Source organism: Pantherophis guttatus, chromosome 1 (assembly GCF_059756535.1).
Source record: "Pantherophis guttatus breed Tessera chromosome 1, ASM5975653v1, whole genome shotgun sequence".
Taxonomy (NCBI): domain Eukaryota; kingdom Metazoa; phylum Chordata; class Lepidosauria; order Squamata; family Colubridae; genus Pantherophis; species Pantherophis guttatus.
In genome coordinates this window covers 132,375,452-132,398,050 of record NC_142063.1, presented here as the reverse complement: position 1 = coordinate 132,398,050, position 22,599 = coordinate 132,375,452, and the positions used below count along the sequence as shown (strand labels likewise).

Genomic DNA, 22,599 nt, shown 5'->3' with positions numbered 1-22,599 from the left:
AGCAATATTGATAGTTTTAAATATTTACCTAACCCTACCTAGGTACAATAGTTTTGCTAGTTAGAGCATTTGGAGATGACTTGGTAAATTAAAAGTAGCACAAGCTTGGGTTTTGTCTATTGGGAAGCTTAGGTGACAGTCGTCTGAATTTCTGAAATGAGAAATGGTTCCCCAATTATTTTGCTGTTGCAAGTTATAGCTGTTTTAGGAATGCAAGGGCTTGAACCAGGCTTCTTTAACAGCAGAACTAGATGCATTGGGATTTGGATCAGCATATATGTTTTTGAATGGAATAATGACAATCTCAATATGGAGCCTGGTGTATAGGAGATGGTATGTGCCTTCCCCACCCCCCAAATCCCTCAGAGGCCATATTTTTATATAAAAATATAATGTGAGGCCCCTTTCTAGGAAATATTTGTTTATTTTTTATTACAGGTAGTCCTCGACTTATGAACACAACTGAGCCCAAAATTTATGTTGCTAAGGGAGACCCTTGTTAAGTGAGTTTTAAGCTGTTAAGCGAATCACTGCAGTTTTTAAGTTAGGAACACAATTGTTAAGTGAATCTGGCTTCCCCATTGATTTTGCTTGTCAGAAGGTCACAAAAGATGAGCACATGAACCCAGGACACTGCAAGCGTCATAAATATGAACCAGTTGCCAAGTGTCTGGATTTTGATCATAAGACCAAGAGTCGTAAGTTGTGAAATAAGATCATCAGTTATGTTTTTCTGTGTTGTTGTAACTTTGAACAATCATTAAATAAATGGTTGTAAGTCGAGGATTACCTGGGTCAGATTTATACTCCACCCTTCTGTTTATTTAAGCACTCAAGATGGATGGAAAAACACTCACATTCATTTTTTAAAGTTCTGAATAATTTAGAATGGCTAGCTAAGGGACAGATTGCTTTCTAAGAACCACCTCATGAATGAAGTACACAAAATAAACCTTCTCGGGGATACCATCTGCTCCCAGTAGACTGTTTCATCAAGCACAAATGAAAGATCTTTGTTCTGCATGTCAGCTTGTTTTCTCTTACTCTGTTTTACAAAGACCACTCTTTCTGTGGTCTTATATAAAACAGAACAAACAAACAATCAAACAAACAAACAATCCTGTTTTTGATAGGATTTGAAATATGAATCCATTTCTCAGATGATATAGTGCATAATGTAGAAGTTCCACCTGATGGGAATTGAAAATCAAATAGTCTTTATGATGCTTAAGGACAAAACGATCAACTTCAGAATATTATATGCATATTTTTATCTACTTTCATGCAAATAAAGCCTTTCCTAGAAGATGTGCAAGGTCATCCATTAAGAACCTTTCCAAGATTTGTGTGTATGTGCATGTGTATGTGTTACAAAACTGGTTTTTTTCCCCCTTCGCTCTCCCTTTTTTTTTTATAAAAGCCGGTAGCTTCTATAGTATCTTTTCTTTGAAAATGTAGATGTTCCCTGCATTATAAAACCACAAATTATAAGCATATCTAAGTCTGCCCTTGCAATGTCACTGAAAGGAAGAGAAAGAATGGAAGTCTGGAAATGTGCCATATGCAGGAAATTCAATCCAGCTGATCTAGAACTTTGATAACAAAGCAGAGCCCCTTATCACAGCCACTCAATTTAACTATGCCCCATTTAACATGGTGCTGACAGCTTAGGGTATATCTTCACTGTACAGAAAGAAAGGAGGGGGCGGCTATGGGGGGGGGACAAGCCAATATTAATGCTTCTTTTAAAACTTTCTTCTTGTTGTTTAATGGCTCAGTAATTTAAAAGGGTTTTTGTCTCCTTTAATAGGTGCTTTGCAATCGTAGCAATCCTAGCCATTTAGCTATCCTAGCCATTCAGCTATATCTTTAAGAAATACACTTCATTTTATTGGACAAGAATAAAGATGATTCTATTTGTGTGTGTGTATGTGTATATATAATGTAATGTAATAGTATAGCATAGCAAAGCATATAGTATAGTATAATTAATAAAATATAATATAAAATATAATATATAATTTTATTCCTTATAACAACAAAATAGGCTGAAAAGGCTTTGTTTGTTTTTTCTCCAAACAGTACTCTGCTAAGTTAAAAATCAAAATGTTATTAGAACATATTGTTCAAAGACTGGATTACACATGCTACTGCTTTGTGCAGTTTTAAAATCCTTTTTTAAAATATAAAAAATCAGTCAATAAATTAACTAGCATTATCTCATTAAACTATTCGGAATAAAAACAAAAAAAGGATTACTTAAGCGATGTATCTAACAGAAAATTTTCAAACTTTTTATTTTTCGATATGTTGTACAATCAATTCTTTTACAGTAGGTTGATTAAAGGCTTAGGATCTCATTAAATGGATGCATATAGACTGTTCAAGACAGAACGGTGTTATTAGCAATTGTGTGCTGTAACAATGTGTGTATGTATGCAGTTACATATCCCTTTAAGAACCATGAAGCCTAACTCTGCCTAGAGAACATGTGTAATTACTACAGATATTCTACTATTATATTATATTATACATGTTCTACTACTTTATCTCACAACTGGTAGGAACGCTATGTATGTTGTATATGTAAAGGGGTCAGAAGAAATGAAATTGTTCAAGGCTAACTCAGGGTTTACCCAGCCCACTGATGCCTATGAGCTGTGGGTGAATTAGACTGTAGTATTCATTTGTTGGTAATATTGTTTTTCATGTACACTTAAGGCACTGTTTAACTAAGTGGCATATAAGGTGGGCAAGTAAATATTCCAATGCTTTATGACTAAAGATATATGACTAAAGATAGACAACTACAATATTAATTATTTATTCTCTTTCAATATCATTCTTCTACAAATGACCTGGAATTAGACAAGACATTATATCTCAGTTGTTCTGGGATTTTCCCCCAAATTGATTAATCTAACATGGAATTTAATGTACACAAGGGAGAGTGGGATAGGAGACTTCATACACCACGGCTTATATTTAGTCTCACCTCTGATAGCAATTGCATTGCACTTTGATAAAGGTTTGTCAACAGTTATTGGCATAAAGCCTAAGAAATATTAGTACTGAAAGAAGGCACTTCCTCCAGTATTTCTCATGGACATCTCGTGTTATTAGAATAAATGAATATCATGACACATAATATTTCCAAAAAGGGTACTATATGCCTTCATGAGATTTAACTCTATTTCTTTGCTTTTGTTAAAATGAATGATAGAAGATGTTTTTCCTTTAAGGATTATTTGTCTTCAAAATTTGTTTTTGATAGCTTCGTGATGTTGCTTTTATTCAAGCATTTAGAACCAATTTAGAAGTAATTAATCACAGGATGAAGTGACTTTAAATTCTTACTGCGTATGATTTGGAAGTTATATTAAGATACTATCACTAAGAACAAAAATAATGTGTGTGTGTATTCTGAAATCATTCGGCTTTTATCTTGTGCTCTTCCGAAGAGATACTTGAAAGAATTTTTTATTGTTTTTTGTTTTTAATGTCATGCAGGTCAAGGTAGTAAGAGAAAACTTTCAAGAGGATGCAGAAGATAACCTCCCAGAGTCAAGAAATCAAAGTCATTTAATAGGTAAACTAATACATTGAACTGTATATTCTTTTTATGTAACGCACTGAATCATAATAAATTGAGAACAATTAGACAGGAATTTATTAACACTTCTTTTCAAATAGCAGCCATAGATAAAGAAACTTTAAATACAGAGTATGTTTAAATACAACTTATTATTATTACCCAGGAAAAACGTGGTCCCCATTTCTCTACTCTTAAGTTTTCAAAGCCTAGAATTTTCCCACCAATCAGTTAGAACTGAAGAAGTTTCTTGGATGAGAAGTGAAATGTTTTTAAGGGGAAAAAACCCAGAAAAGTCCAGTTGCCTTTTGGAAAAAGCACCTTTGGGATAACCATGACCTAGATGATTGAGAATCTCCATAGAGAAATCCAGGGTATGTTACTGCACATGGAAATCCACAAGGGGAGCAAGAGAACAAATGATGAAATGTGTATCACAGCATAAACCATGTGATTTAATATAGTTCCATCCAAACTCATTTTTCATCATTTTGGCCTTGTGGTAGAGCCGTAATCTTGGAGGAAGGGGATGAGTCTATTTCTCCTACGCTTTTCTCCAGCTGCTAATTCCCTCCATTACAGCTCTTCTTTAATGGACAAATTATTTGAGTTTTTCATTTTACTAATTTAAACATTAGCTTTCAGGAGTTTTCTCATCACATCCTTTTTCAGCATGTTGAAAAAGATGGTATTTTTGTTGAAAAAATGGTATTGGGCTTCATGGAAAGATCTGGGTAGCATACTAAATATGCCCCAAACATAAATATTCAGTGTTCTTTTTTATGCATCAGACCTAATTTTCAATAAAGTGGGGGGGGGGGGAAATCCCTAGCAATAAGGAAAATAAAGGTGGAGAGGTGGATCTGAAGTATGTATGCCTGTGCCACAAATTTCCATTTATGCAACAAGCTTTCCCTTCATCTCTGTTACACTCTTCCTATATTTCACCCCCACCAATATGTCTCCCTAGCTCCCTAAGCAAACAAAGAAACAGGGAAGCAGCTATGGGGTCATTTTATCATTGGGTTCATTCTAATCTTTTTTTTTTTTTATCATTCTAATCCATATTTTTACCAAGTAAAAACTCAGCCACCATTTCTCTAATCCGAGTCTTCAAAGTCTAATTTATGGAATAAGAACATGCTAGCTTCTCCTCCTCTTCCTCTCTTATGCACTGTATGTACTCCTATATTGTTTGTGCAGTGTGTGAATTAGACAAAGCTTGGCTGTTCTTTACTGTGCGGAATTACCTCTAAAGCTTTAGGTTTTTTGCTTTTTTTAAAAAAAAAAAACATGTTTGCTATTAGTAAGAAGTTCCTTAGCTAAGTACAGATAGTTTTCTAATTTACTAAGTGTTATGTTATGACCAGTGGTGCTGTTTTTGCTTCTACCTTACACTCTGCTTTTGTTACTATGCTGTGTTACAAATGAAGCACCAAAACAAGACCTATTGAACTTATCCTGGTAGTACAGGTAGTCCTCATTTAAGTACTGCCTTGTGTAGCAACAATTTGCCTTTAGAAGAGTAATAAAAAAAGTGACTTTGTGACCCATCCTCACATTTAGGTCTGTAAAGCAAAGGAAACTGGAATAAGATTATAAACACAATCTTGTTTCCCTTGGTAAGGCTATCTATATATTTGGACATATAAAAAGATTGCAGAGTTGAGGAAAAGTTCATAGCTTTCCACTTTGGATATTGATTTGAATTAGTTGCCAAATAAAAGAATATTATTTTTTAATGCATTGATTGTGCTACATATCCATTTGCAGAAGCCTTTACAGAACATTTTGTTTTAGTTCTGATGTCAGAGAACACAGCATGATGCCTCGAGTAGCCAAGCTTTCATAAAGCCATTAAGTCTGATCCCTCTTCCGATGGGACATTTTGGCTTTCAGAAAATTTGCTATAAAATAATATAATTCTATATTATGAATAACAAATAAACTAGAGAATCTAATGAGAAGAATGGAAGAAAGATATGTTGGAAGGTCTGGTGCCTCATATCAAAATTGGCATTTCTGCAGCTGATTTGAATGGATTTCTCTTTCCTAGAAATAAATCTGTCAGGGATTAAGAAGACGATTCTGCGTTGGATGAGAAAAACTTGTCCAATATTTTACAAGGCTATAATAGAGACTCAGCTGAAAACAGAATCAAAGATTTAAAAATCTATCACACATTAGTTATTCTACACACTCATACAAAATGTACTTCAGTGTCATAACACAGTTTGAAAGATGATTGTCAAATTACCAGGAACTGGTAACTAAGTAATTGGAAGCTGTGCATGGCCTGCCTTCAAACTTTTCTCTGAAGAAGGAGTTACTTAGTCAAATATTTAAATTTCCCAGTCTAAATTCATCACTTCCCACAATCTCTTAGGGAAAACAATCTACATTGTGAGACACAGAACAATAATCTCCTTATTTTAGTTCTAAGATTCTCTGTAAGTTTAATAAACAGCTATTATAGAGATACCTGTACGTGCACAATGAAAAATCTACTGTAAATTATGCTACTTTGACTGTCAGCTAGAGCTCCAAAACCTATGTATTGTGCTGAACATAATATATCATCTCACCATCTTGATTATAGATACAATTCTACTGATTCAACCCAGAAACTAAAACTGTTGAAGTATTCATGTTATTTTTTTAAAATTGTCAAATGTATATATAAATGCATTTTAGCAACACACAGCACACTTCATTCACTACACTGAGATTGTTTTTTTAAAAATTGTTTTCTTCGGGTCATAAATATATTTAATACAAATTATGTCAATAATAGATATTATTTTGTTTTCCCTTGCTGTAGATAAGTAGATTCTATTATATAGCTAATATGTGGAGAATTTGATCTAGTGGTTAACGCACCAGGCTAGAGACCAGGAGTTCTAGTGCTGCGTTAGGTATGAAAAACCAACTGGATCAGAGATGTCAAACTCACGGCCCACGGGCCGGATGTGTCACATGCTGGCCACGCTCACCCCCAATTTAGCGAAAAAAGTTGTGATATGTCACGTGACAACAACGTGATGCCGTGAGTTTTTACACCCCTGAGCTAGATGATTTGGGGCCAGTTACTCTCTCAGCTTAACTCACCTCACATGATGTTTGTTGTGAGGAAAATAAGAGGAGGAAGGAGTATTAGATATGTTTGCCACCTTGCGTTGTTTATAAAAATAATAAAGTTGGGGTATAAATAAATATTATTTTAATAATGAATAAATTAATAATTTAATATTATTAAATAACCAACAGTAAATAAATGAACTATCATATTCACACAGTAAGGGCATTTAGAAAAAAGACTAAGAGTCTAAGATGTGTTCTCCTTTTAAAAACAGACAACAAATACATTTACACAGTAGTTTTCACATGTTCTGAGCACTGGCTTAAATTTAAACTCCAAAGCGTATCACACAAGTTTTTGTTTGTTATTCACAATCTCTTGCATTAGCCATGTTTGCTACCTCTCTCCCAAGGGGATAGAATATCCTATCTGATATGCTTTTATGCACTTTTGTTTCCAACTTTTTCCCAATCACTAGAGCTGCTTTGAAATGCTAATTTAAAGACTATTATGATATATTGTTTTATTTTCACATTTTAATGAGCCATTATTTTGCCTTCACTTTTATACCCTGGGAAAAAAAAAACATTTTCATGAAACAAAATGGAATGTCTGCACAGTTTAAGAGTAAAAAAAATCTATATGACATATATTTGCCTTCATTTGTTAAGTCTCTGTGTTTCTGATTTTATTTTAAGCATAATTTGGGTATTTTGGTCCTTATTCAGCTTGATTATATAAGTCTGGTGAGATCTGATTGATTGACTGATTAATTGATTGTTTTTGCAAAAATTGCTATACCGGTTGTCTTAGTATAATTGACTTACCTTCCATAGCTCCCATCCATAGTGGAATGGCATCTATTACCAGTAACAAAATGAATTATCTTCAGCCATTTGACACACAAGGATCTAAATCCACCATTTTGGTGGTGTTTCTGGAGCAGGTTTCAGGGGAGATGATGATTTTTATGAGTAGAAAGGAGAAAAGTATTGTGAGAACATAAGTCTACTTAGAGAACATGGGATATAATCCCATTTTTGTGCTTAGTTGCAGAAGGAAGACATAAAGGAATCATTATAATGGTCTCTTTAAGTCCATTTGTGTTCTATACCATACGCATCCGTTCACAACAATAATAAAAAAGAATTTGAAGGATCATTGTATAAATGTAATCAGTGGAAGAAATGAGAAGGCTGTGGATGATACAGAGGGTTTTTTTTCTGTGTAGGAAGCTCTTCTAGAATATATTACTCAGAAATACAGTGCACATTGATTTTAGTGAAATGTGTATTCCATTGAGGTTTAAAAGGGAAATAAATAGATCAAGGAGCAAGAAGAAGGTTTAAGTGAAGCCCAACTGCAATTCCCCCTGTAATCAGAAATACAAGTGTTTGCCCCAGAATTAAAAACTGAAGTGACAGCTTCTTTTGTATGCTGTACTTGAGCTCTGCAGTCCATTAAATTTATTGTTAAACATCTGCCAGGTAGATTCTGCCTTCTATAGAAGCCATTTTCTTGTAACATCATTTTTCACTTTTTAAGAACAATACTGCAAAAGGTTTAACGGTTTGATTTAAAAACAATTTCATCAGGAAAGAAAAGTCTGTCTTATATATACCTTTGTTTTTTAATTATTTATTTAAAACATTTATGTAGCTGCCCTTCTGATAACCAACTTAGGACGGCTCCCAAACAAAAGTTAAAACAGCATAAAATCCATATTAACACTATAAAACTAAATAATGTTTTAATAACAGTGTTTTGGTTACATACCTCCTTCATTGAAATTGTTGAGCTGAATTTCATTAAATGTTTTTTTGAAATTGAGAGCTATTGATCTACATACTACTAACACCTTCATGTTTGTAGGTTGTAACCTACAATTGGGCATAACAGTGCATCATGGACCAGTAATTCTTTACAACGTACCCCCTATGAGCTGACTTAAAGAATGCATCCAAAATCTGGGACCCATTACTCATATGGGATTGAAATTTGGCAAAGTTATAGTTGCTTCAGCACTGCTGTGCTACTGCACTGCAGTTGCGGTCACATAAATCATCATTTCCAATGCTCCCTGCAATTTTCAACTTCCTGCCAGCTTACCAGAAGGAAAGTCAATGGGAAGCCGGCAGGAAGTTGAAAATTGCTCCTTTTCCCACTACTTTTTTGCCCACCTGTGATTGTTCTGCTTCTCTGTTTAGGTAAGGAAATATCTCTGAAATGGGACACATATAATAATGATCGTCATTTTCAGACCACACCTCTAGTTTCCACAAAAGAAAGGAAAAGGTGATGAAAAATTCAAAAGGAAACTTTTTGATCAAAGAGTTTTGCATATAATTTGATTGAAAGTTCAGAGACAAAGTGGTGTTAAACATTCTGAAGTGAAGAATGAAACTTTATATTAAAGAACTCTTAAGCATTATAGAAAAATCATCCGTTAATAGCTTCCATTAAAGAATTCTGTTCTTGTTTAACTTGAGAGAGAAATGTTCAGCCTTCATTCTGCCTTTTTTGTGTCAGAAATTGCATTGTATCAAAGATGGTATAGTAAATTAATATTTTTTTCCTTTCTTTTTGCCCACCTGGTCAAAAAAAAAAAATCCTTCCTAAATGTAAGTTTTTAATATATAACCCTGCTTTTTACAAATGCATGAATAGATAGGTACCTGTCATGGTATCAAGATGTGTGCCTATACCTTCTCCGAATATGTGTAGACTATGTGAAATGTCAATTACAGTTTATTCATCAATTTTATAAGTGAGGTTGTTTCTAGAAATATTGCTATTTGGAGCATTCCTGATCAATTTGAAAGGTAACATTGCTCTCTCCAGTTGTTTGTTGTCATTAAGTCTAATTCAAGTGTTTTGGAAAAGGGGAGTTTCCAATTTTATGATTTTATGACCTTTTTTGGTATTTCTACAAAGTATAGAAATTCAAGAGGCATATTTCTTGTGGATCATTTTTATTATATAGGGGTATTTTACTGTATAAGGATTTTGACTTCTTTTTTGAAATTCTTTTTTGAAATTCTTTTTTCTTTCTGACTTCTTTTTTTTGAAATTCTGCATTGTGAAATACTCTGGTTCAAGTTTTAAGCCACTCTATTATCTTCACTTTCTGGCCCAGATTTTTAGGCTAACCTCCAATAACCCCACTTGTGTATATATGGAATAGTCTGCCATGCTTTTAGGGCTGTTTTGGAGATGTGTGTGTGTGTGTGTTTGTTTGTGTTTCTATATGTGTATCTAGCTTAATTTGTTCGTAATTCTGTAAATATTGGGAGCATTCTGGCATGGTTGATATGTCTCTGTTATGACTTTGGGCTAGGAAATGACTGAAAAAAAATATGTTTGCTGTTAGCACATATTTATTTTGTCCTGTGAAAGGCATTGGCATATATCTCTATCTACATCTCCATTTCATGTTGTGAAGGTACTTTGTATAATGGTAGCTTTCCTTAAGAAGCTGATGGGATTTCTGCCTGCTTCATGAGAAAGGAGACCATACTTTTTCAATTATTGCAACTCTTTGGACCTAAAGTAGCTTACGTCAGTTCAGCAGATGGATAGCAATGCTTGTCCAATTTCCACAATTGTTAATATTCCATTAAGGGTTTTCAGTGTTGGTAACCCCATAGCCCTCACAGCTCTCCAACGTGGTGCACTTCGACTGTACATTCTCTGCAATTCCTACCCCCATTATACTCTTGGCAGCACTGCTACCCTTGTTACTGCACAGGTTGAGGAATTGTTTGTATGATCTCTCAGAGAAGATAAATGAATATAGTCCTCATGCAATTTCTTCCCAGGGAAAAAAAAACCCCAAGCTTATAATAGTTGGCTAATCTGCTGTTGGAACGGATATCAAGAATGCAATTGCCAAGGAAAGAGGTCACCAAGAGGAAGGTGATTAAATTCTTCTTCTTGCTTAATACAACTCTAGAAATTATGGAGGAGAGGATAATAAACAATTTATGTGCAGCCTCCAATCTAATAGTCAGTCCTTGTATTACCCATCTCTGCCTTATTGTAGATCAGTATTCACTTCATGTATTAAGAGGGCCTATTAGGAGGCTTATATATTAGATAGTAACAAGGACAAGATTTTAAGAGGTTATTTCTTTTCTATTTTTTGCCAGCCTTTGGTTGTTTACTTTCTGCATTTATATCCCATCTTGCTACTCAAAAGTTACTGAAGGTGCCTAACCATTAGAAAGAAGAAAGAGAAAATATAAGCAATGAAACTCTCATTTTAAGAAGTTAAGACCAAAGCCAGTTCAGACCAAAAAAGCATGGTGGAAGAGAGAGATCTTTACTCCTTTCCTGAAATCAAAGTGAATGGGAGCAGCATGCCTTTAATGAAAAAAAGGACTTGGGGTGACATAATAGCAGTGTTCCAATATGTAAGGGGTTGCCACAAAGAATAGGGGGTCAACCTATTCCCCAAAGAACTTGAAAGCAAGACAAGAAACAATGAGTGGAAACTAATCAAGGAAAGAAGCAAACTAGAACTAAGGAGAAATTTCCTGACAGTTAGAACCATTAGTGGAATTACTTGCCTTCAGAAGTTGTGAATGCTCCAACACTGGAAGTTTTTAAGAAGAGATTGGATAACCATTTGTCTGAAATGGTATAGAGTTTCCTGTCAGAGCAGGGGTTGGACTAGAAGACCTCCAAGGTCCCTTGCAACTGTGTTATTCTGTCACTCTCAAGGGATTTGCCCATGGGAAATCCTCATCTGTATGTTCAACAAATGGGCTTGGGAAAGTGAAGGTACCTTTAAGACTGTTTGTCCTGCTGATCTTAAGATCTGAATAGGTTCATATACACGTTCATATATATATGTAAAATTTTAAGATCTGAATAGGTTCATATACATGTGTAATTACTAACTGTGATTGACTCTATTCTTTTGAATTCTTTCTAACCACAAACACCAAATTATTTCCCAAGTAATATAAAAGCAGTAACTTACATCTTCTGTGTATACCCAAATATTACTTTTATTGAAATAATAAATAAATAGGTTTATTATTTTATTGTTTAAGTTATGTGGAAGAGAAGACTAAGACTTTAGTGTCTCGCTTAAGCTCATCAGATTCGAGATAATATCCTTTGCATTAAAAATATCTGCAAAATAACAGTCAAATTAGGTGAGAGCATCAATGAATTGTTAAGATATTACAGAATGATCTATTGAAATAAGCAGATTTCATAACAAACCGTACTGAATTGGATGAGTTTTTATTCAGAAAACGGGTATAAAATTCCGAGAAAGAAAAGAATGTGCAGTACTAAAAAATTTTCTCACCTGAAACCAAAAGCTATATTCAACAGAAGTTTGTTATGCTCTCTTGCAGCTTGAGAATATATCTTATCAGTGTCAATCTTTATTTAATGAACCCTTTCAATAGAAATTGAGTAGAATCATGTAGCAATCATCTTTGCAAGTGTGTGAGCCATTCATTTTTCATCTCATCAGATAAAGGAATATTTGCATCATGTCCTTACTTGCTACCCAGAGAAATCTATAGAACCCCTAAATATTTTTGCAAGCAAATTTAGTAGGATACCAGCTGCTAGACAAAACCAGTAGCATCAAATTAACTCTTACTTTTTTGAGGGAGTACCTTTTTAAAAAATCTACTCTGAGGTGTTTTATTTGGTTAAAAAGGATACCAACAGATCAAGTTTTTAGCTATCTGTATCTGCACGAAGCTGCATGCCATCAAATACTTTCTAACAGTTCTAGGAGAAGGATTGCTTCCTAAAGCACCTTAGAGATAGCCAAGTTTTAATTTTATGTGTGAAAGAGAGATCGAACAAGTTAGTGCAATCGTGCAGGTAACATTCTTGTAGTTGTTGATTTGTAACTTGACGACAGGTTCAGAAAACTGAAATGTTAGCAGGGAATCGATATGGAAATATTCTGGCACACTTTTGAGAAACAATAGTTTACTGTAGTTATATACAAGTATTATTTTTTCAACTTACACCAACGCTTATGTTGAAAATGGGACTTCATGCTTGCCATATAGATAATCCTTTTGATATCTTTGGAACTTTGTAGATCTGTTTAGAAAACTTCCCTTTGCACACACAGTTCAACATACAAATGTTCCTGTACAAGGAAATATCCCAATAGCACTGGACACGAGAGGTATCCGGGCAGGTGAATACCAAAAAATTCTTTTCTGGAAATACTGTCATTGTGTCCTAGATTTTGTAAGTTGTGAATAATTTATTGACATGCCTCTCCCGCCAGAATCGTTGGAGCTTATGCCAACAAATAAAATTCTCAACAACCAAACTTTGAAACAAATATTAACTAGGAGAAACCAAATGCAACAACCATACATATTTAAAACATTGCTTCATGGTACGACCAAATGCACATATATCCATAAGTCAAATAAAACAATATTTAAGCAAGAGGAGTAAGTATAAATTGGGATAATTGGCTTTCCACTAACCTATGTCAAATAAGAGATAGTTAAGTGCCTTTTGAGGTCATTGTAGAGACAAAGAGAAGGAGGGAGCTGATTTCAGAGTTATGAGGCCAAATCCTGCAAGTTCAGAATATATGACCTAGAATAGAAAAAGGCCCTGCTGAGATTATCGTAAGAAGTGAACAAGACTAAAAGGTGAAATAAGGCCAGGGGAGCAGGGCCACATTTATTTATTTGATTGACTGATATTTCAACTTTCAATTTTGCAATTCTCAACAGTTACATGATTTGCAAAAAATTAAAACATCCACATTGTCCAAATTCTAAAGTGTGCAGTGACATCTGACAGAAACCATAGCCTATATATTTAAGGTTGGACTGTTAAGAAGCAAATGTGATTCTCTCTAGAATCACATTTATTTCCATCACAGTCTTCTACCCAATAAAAGACCCCTTCTGAACTGAGAAACATACTTCCCAGAAGACTAGCTCACCTTTGGATAAATGGATGTTCCATAGTTGGCCATGATAGCTGTTTTGTGAGATGTTCTCAACCTACTGTAAAACTTCCAAATATGCCTTTTTAAGAAAGCATACTTAAAATTAAACATGGACTAATTGAAAATTGTCAGAACTTTGATAACGATTGGGATAGGCAAAGTTAACTGGAATTTGTTGAAATGGTTTTATGTATAAACAATTCTCTTCTGGAAACATGCCCTCATTCTTTATAAAAGGAATTATTTAAAAAAAAAACCCACTTCCCTTCCTGAATAATAAGTATCTAGTATGCATTAATATCTTCTAAATAATGTCAAGTTACTCTTCGTCACAGTCTGTTGAAGACAAATAATTACTTTCTTCTTCTAAGAGATAATACACATAGCACTTGTCTAATTGCCAATTCTTCTGCAACACTACTGGGGCATTCGGTTTAGCTGTCCCTCCTGTAAGCCAAATGCATTAGTGTTCTGGATCAGCTTCCTTATTAAACATAGCCTTAAAAATGCCTTTATGATTATGTACAATCAGCTACTGAATTATAATGATTACTTTTCCAGAAAATTTATCCTGTACCATCTCAGTTACATGGAGAATATAAAATGATTAGCATTCTGAAAAATACGTCTAAATTCAACAGTTGCATGCAAATGTTTAGGCAAACCTGGTCAAATGGTATGTTTCAATAAACTCTATTTAGAATTAACATTTATTTAGAATTTAGAATTAAATTTAGAATTAAATTTATTAAAATTAAATTTATTTATTTAGAGCTGACACAACCTTTACGTTGTACAAAGTTAAACAACTAATTTTCTAGTAGACTTGAACGCATATCTTACATCCTTTTATGAGCAGTTATATACAGATTCAAGATAACAAAACAGTGAAGCATCTTTCCATCGTTGCATTGGGAGGTCTTTTTTCCCCCTGCTCTTCTTTGCAAAACTCTTCTAGTTCAGACATATTCTTAGGTCTCTTTGTAAGCCCTACACGGTTGAGATCTGATCACATATTTTCAGTAATGTTCCGATATGGGGACATTTAAAAACATTTATCTTTTGTAACTAAATACTTCGACTGATTTCAAGCTACATTTCATATTACCGTTTTGCTGAAATATGCACTCTCTTTCTGCCTTTCAATTCTTCACTGACAGTGAGATGTTAATATTTAGAGTATATTGATATTTAGTCAAATCCATCCTTCCATCTGTACCATATTTCCTGTCAACTAGCTGCCACAAACCCCAACCCATACTAGAGGCACGATTGTAAGATGTTGTTTCCTTCAAACACTTTACTGTTTTTATCCCAAATTTATCTTTTGCAGTTTTTGTTTTATCAATCTAAGGCATGTTGTTCCAAATGAATGGCTTTTTTAAGCAATACCTAAAGATTCCCTTCTGACAACTTTCCTGTGTGGATCATATAGGCAAGGTTTTATGGCAGGAGTGAAATCTACTTACCTTCCCTACTGGTTCGGAAGTGCACGCACACATCATGTGCGATTTTGGAACCACTGCATATGCGCAAAGCCTTCTGCGCATGCACAGAGGGTCAAAAACAGATTACTACAATGTCTGGGCAGGTGGGCGGAGCCTTGTGCTGCCGCTGCTACCGATCCACCAAATCACACGCTGCCACTACCAGTTCGCCTGAACTGGTCCGAACTGGTAGCATTTCACTCCTGTTTTATGGTGATTTGGGGATGACAACTTCCAGTATCAGTTAATATATTACTATGACCAATAAGTCTACCCTTTTAAATATGATCAGTTCTATAGTTTTATGTGGGTTTCATCTTAATAGAATCCTTGTAAGTCAAAATGGTACTTTTTTTTTAAGCTGAGCTGTCCTTGTTCTTTTAAATGGTTTGACAGGAAGCACATCTCCGAAATTAAGACATTAACAGAGCTGGAAGGTACCTTGGAGGTCTTCTTGTTCAACCCACTGCTCAAGCAGAGACCCAATACCATTTCAGACAATTGGTTGTTCAGTCTTTTTTTAAAAGCCTCCAGTGATGAGGCATCCACAACTTTTGAAGGCAAGCCATTCCACTGGTTAAGTATTCCATTCCACTGGTTAATAAATTTACAGACATTTCTAAAATTCACTTTGTCATTATGGGGTACTGATTAGTGAGAAAAAATGAATTTCAACAAGCTGTAGAATCAGGCTGCAGCATAACAAAATTGACAAAAGTGAAGGGGATCTTAATACTTTCTGAATGCACTGTATGTATATGCTATAATAGTTTAGGGGTAACTGCTTTCAATCCTCTGCTTCATAAATAATATATAAAAATCGGATGGCTTTATTGTGTTTTATTTTTTTGTAAGAACCGTAGTTTTGATCTAGAGATAAATAACTCAGGATACATCTAGAAATGAGCAACTCGATTTCTGTATGTGCAACATATCTTTCTCTGATTTCAAACGTTCTTTTAAAATTCTATATTTACTTGTTAGGAAGATAAAGTGGGTTCCCCCACTCAGATGTAATAATCTGTAAATTAGGAATAGGAAGTCGTCTTACATTCTGTCACAGAGAAAGCACCACCTGCATAATGTAGCTTGTATGAGGATATTAAGGGAATCAAATTTAGAGCATCTATAAAAAAGAGAGAGAGAAATGGTCACAGAGTGATGATTTGACAAAATTCTTGGAAAAAGCAGCTAAAATCTAACTTTGTAAAAAGTATCCTACATTTCTTACCTGACTCTTATCCTAGTATTCAGGGATTCCATAACAATGAAAGTGAGAACCAGAAAAGTACATAAACAGAATTGTCAGAGCCTTATATTCCAATGAATAAAAGGCTCTGACAATTCTGTTTATGCACTTTTCTGTTTTGTGTTGTGATTTCTGATTGTGTTGTGATTTCTCAGATAAGTGGTTTTATAGAAACAATGCATGGAAATTCTAGCTATTTGGAGTCTCATTTTACCTATTTACCCCCCAAAAAATAAATATGACTAGCAAAAAATTGCTCATTCTATCCCCAAGACCATATTCTACAGATGGGGAAAATACAATGGGAAGTCCTCCAAAGTTCCATACTGTTCAGATGGCCTAAGTGGAGGCCTTTACTGTTATCAATGAATTATTCATCAATTTCAATTCCAGCTAATAGGAAGGGACAGAATTCTCTGACAGAACTCCCCCCCAGCTTTTATTGCAGGAATTTGTTAAAAGGAAAATAGCTTCCCGAAATAAATTCATGTTAAAATGTTGGCCTTAAATCATAACCATTTGCTAACTACTGTCGCTTCCTGTTTATATTCAGTTAGCTTTGGGCACAGTGCTTAGAATATCATCTGGTCTGGAGGAGGAGAATTCATGTCCTAAAATTGGGATAATGTGGAAGAAAATCTGTGGATTCACCAAAACTTTCTACTCTTGGTTTAGAGAACATATTGGTTTAAAAAACAATTTTTAATTGGTTTCTTACTCAAAGTAATAATCTGTGTTAAGAAAAAAGCAAAAAACCCATCAATTCTGTACATTATTGAGTCACATTTATTATATAGACTGATTTTGAACAATCTAAGTAGAATAGGATCTGGGTGGTACTTGGAAGACATCTGAGTAAGAATTCCTGTTTAGCAGTCAGTGATAATTCAGTAGTTAGCAAATATTTGAGTCACATTTAAATAAAATGGGAGTCTGGTCAGAATCTAAGTGAGCAGAATTTGATACCTCAAATCTTATAAAAAGATAATGGCTTAGATTTTAAGTTTAGAGGGAGGGGGAATTTGAGAGAAAATAGGGAAGTTTTATTACTATTATGAAAGAAAAGCCTTATTTTCCACCTTATCTCCTTAAACTGCTTTAAAATACCATTGGTGGACCACTGAATTTAAGAAACCAAACAATAATCTGCAATAAGATGACATTCACGTCACTAAAGTATGAAAGTTTAGGGTTGATAGTAGACATTGGGTCTACAAAGAAGGAATGAACTAATTGTCATGTTGCCTGCCACAACTGTAAGTTGTCCTGGTTTTACAGACTTCCAAACTCCTTTCTTTTCACTACAGCCAGAGCTTTGGATTCTGATATTTTCCACTGCCTTTTCTTTGTTTGGCACTCCATATTGGTGAGGTCGACTTTTTCAGCACCTCAGTTCATCTTCACGGTTTCAGCAGATGAATAACGATATTAATTTCCCCTTTTTTCATATGGAGACAGATCCTGAAAAATTGTTTTAAGACAGGGAGACATAACTACAAGAAAATGAATAAATAGCATAGATCTTTAGAAAACTATTAACTCTGAATGTATTGATGTGCTCTTCATTGGCTAATGTTCTCTAATGTAAACTTTGGCTAAAAGACTCTAGGGAGACATGGGATGAACATCTCCTCTGTAATATCATGTGAGCAATGTGAACGTTACTGAGCTTTCAGCATGAGTAAATAACAAATCACCCCACAATAGAAGGAGCACTTATGAAGCTATGATCTTCGAAATATGTATGTAGCCTTCCCATGAAAGTTAACATTCAGTAAAGTCACTTTTTGGATAGGGAAGGCTGTTGTACAAGGTTTTCCAAATGGCCGATAAGCAAAACTGTAACTTTTAAAGTTGTCCAGTTCATAATTAGGAACTTCATTCTATTGCAAATGTTTTTGTTTCTGTGGTTTTTAATATATCTGGCAGTACATTCCAAGAAGTGATTAGTTGGTTGGTATTAGATTTCAGTACCTGAATAAGGAAAAGGAAGAAAAGGATCATATGAAAAAGAACTTTGTTTGGACCAACAAACAAAGTTTGGATATTACCTGATCCTATAGATTGCTATAGTTCACACAGTCCTTCACTTAAAGCTATTTGTTTAGTGACTATTAGAAGTTACAACAGCATTGAAAAAAAAATCGTTTATGTCTGTTTTTCACATTATGACCATTGCAGAATCCCCATGATCACATGATCAGTTTGAATGCTTGACAATTGGTTCATATTTATGACGGTTGCAGTGTCCCAGGTTCATGCAATCATCTTTTGTGACCTTCTGACAAGCAAAGTCAATGGGGAAGGCAGATTCCCTTAACACCATATTACTAACTTAACAACTGTGATGATTCACTTAACAACCATGGCAAGAAAGGTCATAAAATGAAGCAAAGGTCACTTAACAAATGTCTTAAATGTTAGCCATGGAAATTTTAGGCTCAATTGTGGTCGTAAGTGGAGTGCCACCTGTATTCACCCCAGCCATCTTCAGGATAATGTTGTGGTACAGTCAAAAAGAAGACAGCAGTTCCGTCTGCTAAAAATGCTGCAGTTGTAAGTGTAGTGTGCTTCCAACTCAGTATTAGAATTTGAGGCCCCAATGCATGGCAAGGCCTTACCTGCAACCCTATCGGTTGACCATACAATTTTGCTTCATCCATGCTGGTTTGAATGCATGAAGTTTCTATTCTTTCTATTTCTATTCTAGTTTCTTTTGTTTCTATTCTTCAGTGTATGCCATGGCTTTGAGACTAGTTTTTACAAACTAATCTCAAAAAAAAAAAAAAAGCTTTTATAAACAATTTATTTCTTTTCAGTTTCATGCACTGGTTGGCCATTCAGAGCAGAAAATGAAAACCTGATGCATTCAACTTTAGTTAATGTAGTTAAACACAAGCCAACATATGTAATCCACTTTAAAACTGATTTGGAAGCCAAAATCTTAATTTTGGGGGTGGGTGGGTGGGGGTTGTTTGTTTGTTTGCTTGTTTTAGCATTTCCAAGAATGGAAAGGACAGGCAAATAAAGAGAGCTGTTCTGCCATCTGTAGTTTGAGATCTACTTGCCAATTGCAAATGTATTTTAAAGAAAAGAACGATTCACATTGGAGCGCTTACGAAAAATCAGGCTAATATTTGGAAATGGTAATGTTTCAGAATTAATAGGCATCCGTGGATGAATCTGTTTCCTTCCAAGAAAACCAGCCATTTAATTTAGTGCAAGTTGAAGGTAGGCCCATTTCTCACATTTAATTTCTAGCAGGGGAATCCTTTGCCCCTGCTATGTATGTTTGAACTACTTGGTTTGGTCAATATATTGGATATAAATGTAATGATTTCTCAGAATAAATGTCATTGGTGTTCAAGCAGTATTTGAGCCGGGGGACATACTAACAGTCCACTAAGATTCACAATATAGTAAAAAGGAAAATAAAATTTGAAAGAGCTGGGCTTACTGTGACAAAATTAAATAACAGATTGGAAATATTATGAAAAGATCAATAGGAGGAAACATAAAATTGAAAAGGAAATGATTTGTTAGATTGTATTGAGTAGCGCCAGCCAATACATGATTGCACACTACAGTCTAGGTTGAATTATTTTATTTGATCTAATTTAAGGATGTGCAAAATATTTTGTACGTGAAGTATTCAGCAGAGAGAGCACCTGTTTTCCACATATTGTTCAGATGATTGGATGCATGAAACTAAACCGGACTGTTATAGTTTATGTATAGGCTGAAACAGAGTAATGGGTAGAAGTAAAGGAAGGGCTTAGAACAAAACAAGAACATCAGTGACACAACAATTCCTCCTTCCTTCCTTCCTTCCTTCCTTCCTTCCTTCCTTCCTTCCTTCCTTCCTTCCTTCCGCAGCTCCCAGTACTAAATACTCCACCACCCCATCCACTCCCAATCTTTTGGGTGTCTTTGTTTTCCTCTTCCTCTTCTACCCTTCACTTCTACTACCAACGTGCCACAGGATTATAACCCTATAGACAACGCTACTATAGACATGCACCTTGAAATCTTCTGCATTGCACAGGAGTTCCCAGTCAGACAGACTAGTAATGAAATGTATTGCCTTAATGATCTGGCAGTCAAGAATTTTTTTCTCTTGTCTCCAAGGGAAAACAAATAAAAGAAATGGGAAAAAGAAATGTGGACACTCCGCAGATTGTGATTCTATACACAAAACTCACATAAGGAGTTTTGCCTCTCCCATCTCAAATGTAAAAAAGCATTCCAAAATCTACTTACAATATAATTGGAATCATGAACTGCAGTGCAGTTCAGTACAGTGATGCTTGAAATTTGAATAAACTCAGAGCCCTTATCCAACACATAGTAGATCTCCAAACATCTGCTAGGTTGTTGTTGTTGTTGTTGTTGTGCTGCTTCTTCCTCTTCCTCTTCTTCTTCCCCTCCCCCCTCTCTTCCTCCTCCTCCCCCTTCTTCTCCTTCTATCACTTTGGGTGTCTGTTCTGGTTCTCACTCTTCTGGCAGCCTCAACTATTGTTGATTGATGTTGTGGTAGTGTGTCTTTGATGTTGTCTCTCCATCTTCTTCTGGGTCTTCCTCGTGTTCTTTGACTTTCTCTTCTTTTTGTATAATGCCTTATATGGTATGGAAGCTCAAGACATCCTCTCCAGGTGAGCAAATCACTTTATTTGCAGCTTTTGTATGTAGTTTAGGCTAGTTATTACTCCCTGCAGCATAGAAGTATCACATCTATTCAGTAGTTTTACAAAGGAATCAATTCCCCCCGAAAGGAAGCCTATGACACATTGGGACATTGATGATGGCAGGAAGAGAGAAGGCAAGGAAGACACTGGGATAGCTACTGGGACCTCAGATAAGCTGCTGAGGGTGGAGGGAGGAACGAACACACACCAACCATGCCCTTTTCACTCAGCTGAGTTTTGTTTTAACTAAAACCTGGAACAACCTAAATTTCTTGGTATGGCTTCTGTTGAGTTATGGCTAACCCCAAAAAGTTCAGCACAACTTCTAGAGCCCTTCCAGGTTTCTTGCTGATTTGATATAAAGCCATTTCTCTCCCCCACCCCCACCCCCATTTCAGAAACATCCTCAGTACAATTTAAACATACCCAAACTCTGGACTTTCTAAATTTCCTCTCAGGCTGCCAGTAGAAGTGGTCTTCCCTTCAGCTTTATATAGCTTGTTGTGAGAAGATGTGATCAGATTTTTAGCTTATTTTTTCTCTCTCTCTCAGTTTTAAGCTAATGCTTCTGCGGTTGTCAGCCGAAAGTGTGTACAGATACCAATGAACCCTTTTAGTGTAATCTCTTTTGTAATATTTTGCAAATTACTCTGTCTAGATGGAAGGAGGTTTGCATTGAATGTCACATGGAACACTATAAAATAAGCACAAGATTTTTTTCTCTCATCTCTCCAGAAACTTGCAAATAGCAAGAAGCACAATAGCTTCCATTTTACACTTTTAAGAAGAAAATACGATTCAGGACCAGAGGATATTTTCCTCTTGTTTTGTTCGTATTTTTCAAGAAGAAAGGAAAGCTTAGTTGCTGCAAGGATGAACTTGATACACTTGCAGGGATTTTCAACAGATACGTTTCTTTAATTTTCCAGCTTGATTAGTGACTCTAAAATTACTGGACTGAGATTGAGATACCTTCTTCTGTCTCACTGACAATTGCTTCCAAGGAACTAGAGTGGAAGGGAAGAAAAATACATATTTTGCTTCCATGTTTTATTCTGTCATAAAATATAGAAAGGAATTTGAGAGATAATAATGAATTCTGGTCACTGAAACAATGGGATAATGGGAATTTATTCAGAATAGCTTGTTCTTCTAACACTTCAGATCAGAATCAAGTAATATAAACTAAGGAATCATGTGGAAATTCAGATGATGATCTACATAATAATCCTACAGAAGCAGCATTCAAAGTGGTAGAGTAGCCCCTCAGAAAGCAGTTTAAACGATATGACGGCTGGGGAAGCTACTTTAGTCCAAATCAAGGCTAGGGCTATTTGGAATTTTTAACATCCACAGGGTCATTGGCTGAGATAATTAAGCTCATTTTCCCGTTTGCAAGCCAGAGTGAACCTCAGCCCCTTTTCCCAGTCAAGTATATCAATGAAGAAGCTCCCAGAAGGCCATGAAGCATTGCGTCTTCCCACAAACATTGAGGTAGGGTGAGACTGGTGACCAGTAGATAAATGGGGAATGTTCTTTTGGGGGGGGT

The 22,599-nt window shown here is 35.2% G+C and overlaps 1 protein-coding gene across 9 annotated transcripts in view; it reads left to right on the top strand.

The window, feature by feature from the left end:
• NCKAP5 (NCK associated protein 5) overlaps positions 1-22,599 on the top strand; it is a 674,857-nt gene that overhangs the window by 580,195 nt on the left and 72,063 nt on the right. For all 9 annotated transcript variants that reach the window (XM_034423812.2, XM_060687933.2, XM_087884207.1 and 6 more), the window contains one exon: positions 3,511-3,589. In XM_034423812.2, the coding sequence (XP_034279703.2) occupies positions 3,511-3,589 (79 nt within the window). The remainder of the gene's footprint in view (positions 1-3,510; positions 3,590-22,599) is intronic.